Genomic DNA, 5,159 nt, shown 5'->3' with positions numbered 1-5,159 from the left:
TGATATTTCAAAAACTATATTCAAGCTCTCAGTGTTTCACTTATAGTATTTTACATACAGTCCATCTTTTTTCTGCCCAAAGATGAAAGAATATCCATATTTATGAAATGATTCATCCTGGTTTTTGCGAATTCATTGTGATTCTTCATGCCCACAGTTGTGTTTCCAGCACATGGTTTGATTTCTTCCCTTCTCCTTTTTAGATGTTTTATTTTTTATCTTTATGTTCTCTGGTATAATAATGAGGTTTATCATTGTCTTTCCCAAGATCCACAACAATGACCTCTTGAGAAAATGTCACTCCTTTTATTGGTCTTCTGTTGTTCTCAGTTGATAAAGGGTTAGAGATGGAGTTTTCTTTTTCTGACATCTTGGAATTCTTTGTTTGACAGAGAAAAGACAAGACAAAAGACCTGAAATGATACCATATTTTACAGACAAGATAAATTCTAAGTTTGTCTTAGATTTAAATTTTGAAAGTGGCTTATACTGGGTAAGAAGCTGTCAACTATCCTTATATAAATGGTGATGAAATGAGAAATTATCATAATCTTATTTCATCTATGTCTTTATAACATCTTTATGTCTATTTGAGAAACAAAATTTCTCAAAGTACCAATATTCTTCTTCCAAGAAACTATATATTATAATAACATGAGAATATTTACCTTGTTTTACATAGTTATTTCACTCTTGTTTTCATAGTTGTTCTCCCTGTTCAACTGTGAGTTCCATAAGGAGTTCACAATTGTCTGTCTTTGTATCACCAGAACTTAGCAGAGTAAGCATTTAAAGAATGTTTATAGACTGAGTGACCCATGAGCCTTCCTGTCCAGATCCAAGGGGAACCAAGAAACATATTATGAATTGTCACAAGGTGTCTAACCTTGCAGGTTAGTAATAGCAGCTAACATTTATATAATATGTAAGATTTGCAAAGCACTTTACGTATACTGTTTCATTTGATCCCTACAACACCCCTGCAAAACAGATGCTATCATTACTCCTTTCTTACGGATGAGGAAACAGAGGCTCCCATCCCTGGAACGCTTCTCCCTGGCTCTAATAGCCTTTTGTAAGAGTCTTCCAAGATTACAAAGCTCTAAGATTACATTCAATTTAATCTCTGTATATACATTGCATACTCAGTGTGTATCCACATACACAGGATAAATTAGAATATTTATAATATATAATAATATTTTATATATGAGCATATCTCTCCAGAAAATGTCAGCCCTTCCTTCTTTTAAAATTTATCTTGTGGAACCTTTCTGACTTCTCCACGTAGTCCACCCACCAACTGCTAGTGCCTCCCCTTCCAAATTACTGTGTATTTATTTTCTACATATTCTTCTGTGTACTTCTCCCTCCAGAGAATATAAACTCCTTGAGAGCAAAGTATGCTTCGTGTTTGTCTTTGTATACCCAGTACGTGGCACATAGGAAGTAGATGTTTAAGAAAAGAATTACCTAAGCAGAAAAGCATATTACCTCTTTCTTAGAAGGGCTGGCATCCCACTTGGGCTTACTGACGCCCATAATCTTGCTTTTTTCCTCCCTGGCTTCTGCATTATCCGGTGGCATAACCACTGCTTGTTCACTGTCCGATCTTTGCATCAGAATGCCAGGTTTCACAAGATTGTTCTCATCTGCACACTGCAGTATAAAGATGGATCTACAAAACAGGATTTTTAAAAGCAGGAAGGATTTTAAAAAACTCTATCATATAAAACCACATTCTAAGAAAAAGTCTTACCTGTCCTGTGTGGGAGATAAAGGTCTTTTCATCTGCAACTTTTTATGAGTTAGCTTCATATTCCTTAAAAAAGGTCTCTTCCTCTTTTGAGCACTGAGAAAGATATAAAAGGTAGACTGGCATTGATATTTGAGTCTCACAGAAGAATATACAGAAATGAAGAACAATAAATATCCAAAATATTATTTGATCAGTTTCAAAATGTGACTGAAGAGCTAAGCCAAGCTTCTATCATGTATTGGAATCTTAAACTAGTTTATTAGTATGGATTGATACCTTTGGTATGATAAAATCACTATTAAAATGAGAAGGAATATGACACACATCAGGAGAGTAATGAGGACACAGATTCCTAGGATTTCAAAGAACATAGATGAATTCTTGACTCAAACGATCACAGATTGTCCAGATTTTTTTCCCAGCTCAGTTTGAATTTGTTTTTCTTATTCTTTAAGTTTTCTAGAAACAGAACAGAAGGGTTGGGCGATTGTTGCTGCTTTTATTAGTTCAGTTCCATAAAATACATTCTTCCTGGGTAGGTGGAGTTTACTCACACTGGCTTACTTCCTCTCCATAAATGTGGTGAGTATAAGATGCCTGGAGGGACCACTAATCTGGAACACTTGTGATCATTCAATTCTCCTCCCCAACCAGGAAAGCAAACCTCCAAAGCACTTGTTTCATCTCTATGACATCACAGAACTATGGAACCATTGGGCTCAACAGATGGTCTACACTTGCTAAATGTCTTTGTCCTAGGGAAAAGTTATGGTTGCCCAACCATTGTTCCAACTCTGCATTTTTAGAGCAAAAAAAAAAAAAAAAAATTGTCAACATATTGTTTGTATTTCACTTTTATTTGAGATATCAAGATGAATCACTTTAATAAGTGAGATTATGAGCTACTAGTTTGTTAATGCCAGGAGAGAAAAAGCATTGACTGAACTGTCCCAATATTATTAATGGTGGTACCTCATCACTTTTTCCAATAATATATTGGCTAAAATAATCTCTAAGTCTGCTTTACCATTGCTCTTCCTTGCCTTTTTTCAACAGCATTTGAATATCCTATGATAGAGTTTACTTGAATTTTCCTTCTAGAATCCAGGGATTCACAATTCATATTCTTGTATCTCACTGGGAATGAATGAAATAATAGATCATACTTTACATTCCACATGCAGACATTTCCCTGTTCGTTAATAGGTATACTTTGGAGCTACAACTTTTAACTTTTGAGTTGTTCTAAATCATACACTGTTGCACATGCATGCTTTATGACTTTGGGAACTTTCACTTACAGGAGAAAAGTTTTGCCATTCATTTTCCCCATGCAACAAATTTATGTAATTATTTAGATTGGAGAGTCTGAGAAGCTGGGCAGAACAATCAAGAACAGCTGAAAAAAATACTTTTATGCCATTAAAATTCAACACATATTGAAAAAAACTATTAATAACCAGGCTAACATCATTGAACTCATTATTTTTCTTAATAGTTTCCCTTTCTTTCATCCTTTTTTTTTTTTAATCCTTTCTTTGCTTTTAATCCATGACAACAATGGAACCAGGATTTCAGGAGGAGTAGTGTAGCCAACCAGCTTATCATGGAAGCCTCAGGAAGCCAAGGTGTCTAAACAAGCCCATGGTAAGAGTTGGAGTTAGATTGCTCTATGGAAACCAACCTAAACTATGAGCCTAATTATTTGTTATGCCAGAGATTGAGGTGCTATGATGGAGGGGAAGAGACTTTACTTCCCACCTATTGGGGAAATAAGTTTGCATATTTATTTATTTGCTGAGGCAATTGGGGTTAAGTGACTTGCCCAGGGTCACACAGCTAGGAAGTATGAAGTGTCTGAGACCAGATTTGAACTCGGGTCCTCCTGACTTCAGGGCTGCTGCTCTATCCATTGTACCACCTAGCTGCCCCTAGTTTGCATATTTATGACTATGCATTTTGAAGTAAATATTTTTGTGTAAAAGCCAATCTGATATTTGTGATACGCCCTTACTTTAGCTTGATTGTTGCTGAAGAATTTTTTTTTGAGCTCTGCTTCAACCTATATTCAGAGGAAAAACCTACTTAAATGTTTCTACTTTGTAGTAACAGGAATTAAGAGGCAGTAGTATATAGTATTCTGAGAATATAATATCCCCAGGACTAATATTTTCTAGATTTCATTTTCAGAAAAAGAGGAACAGAGACTTTTGAACAAAACATGTGTGGTCTTGGGGAGAAAGACCTTCATTAGTGCTCAGTTGGCTCATAACTAGAATTAAGGGTTTGAATTAGATGGCAACTGCATAGAGTGTGAACTTGGAGTTAAGAGTTGAAGAAATTTTGACTTCAAATTCTGCTTCAGAGAGTTTTTGAATGACTGGAGACAAGCTATCTTTTCCGTGACTCAGTTTTCTTATCTATAAATGAGAAAGTTGAACTGCTTGGCCTCTAAGTTCTTTTCTAGCTCTAAAAACATGATCTATGATAATTTCTACCTCTGGATTGATGATCTCATGATTCCATAATCAAGAAAACATTCCTTTTTGGTACTTCTGTGCAATGTAAAGAACCTTCAATTGTTTCATTGAAAATTTGAATGGTGAGGCATCTATATAATTTAAATTGTAAGAACATGGCCAATGAGCCAGTCCTTATAAGCATGTTTAGAGTATCTTTGATGCAATTCCCTGTATGGAAGAGAATGAATTGCCTGATTCTAGGAGTTGTGAAGACATATAATAAGAGTGCCTTGGATAAAATTGAAACTTGTATATTTGTTCTGTAATTGGATAATGGTTTTCTGATTTTATGGTAAGAAGGAGCTTCTTTGATTGACTGAGCTTGTGTGATAGGGACTTGTTATACATTAAAAAGGGACTAGCTGATGAGAGCCTAAAACCTTTCTTTTTGGTTGACTTCTTCCTGAATAATAACATTCCAGTGAGAAAGAGAGAATCAGTTGTGGGAAAGAGTAACTGTGGGATCTCCTCATCCAAGTTGTCATGTAACCTATCAATGTAACCAATCAATAACCAAAATTTGCCATGGTTTGAATTCTTTTGTTTTGGAAGGAGATAATTACAATACTGTGAGATTTTAAATCGAGAAGAAATCTGGATCCAAGATACCAGAGTAAAGATAGGAACTCATCTGAATTCTCTAAAATTCTTCTCCAAACAACTTTATAACAACACCTCAAATCAAATGCTGGAGAGGTATAACCCACCAGAGGTTGGCACGAAACAATTTTCCAGTCCAGGAAAGGACTTGGAGGTCAATACGTAAGCTTTGTATCGCTGGAATGGTTGTTGGGCCTGAAGGGTAATGCAGTACAGGGCCTGCCTGGTAAGCTAGAGGGAGGTATTGAAGACAGCTAAATTATGGCAACAGCAGTTTG

At 35.6% G+C, this 5,159-nt stretch overlaps 1 protein-coding gene across 1 annotated transcript; it reads right to left on the bottom strand.

Moving 5' to 3' along the window:
• Nucleotides 1-2,575, bottom strand: C2H2orf74 (chromosome 2 C2orf74 homolog). The gene is made up of 5 exons (XM_051982931.1): nucleotides 2,314-2,575; nucleotides 2,036-2,218; nucleotides 1,760-1,852; nucleotides 1,495-1,678; nucleotides 1-379 (listed from the first exon to the last, which is right to left on the bottom strand). Exons 2-5 carry the CDS (start codon nucleotides 2,128-2,130, stop codon nucleotides 209-211), a joined length of 543 nt encoding a protein of 180 aa, XP_051838891.1. The 5' UTR covers nucleotides 2,131-2,218; nucleotides 2,314-2,575; the 3' UTR covers nucleotides 1-208.
• Nucleotides 2,576-5,159: the final 2,584 nt, after the last annotated feature.

Source organism: Antechinus flavipes, chromosome 2, assembly GCF_016432865.1.
Source record: "Antechinus flavipes isolate AdamAnt ecotype Samford, QLD, Australia chromosome 2, AdamAnt_v2, whole genome shotgun sequence".
NCBI lineage: Eukaryota > Metazoa > Chordata > Mammalia > Dasyuromorphia > Dasyuridae > Antechinus > Antechinus flavipes.
This window is presented reverse-complemented; position numbering and strand designations above follow the sequence as displayed.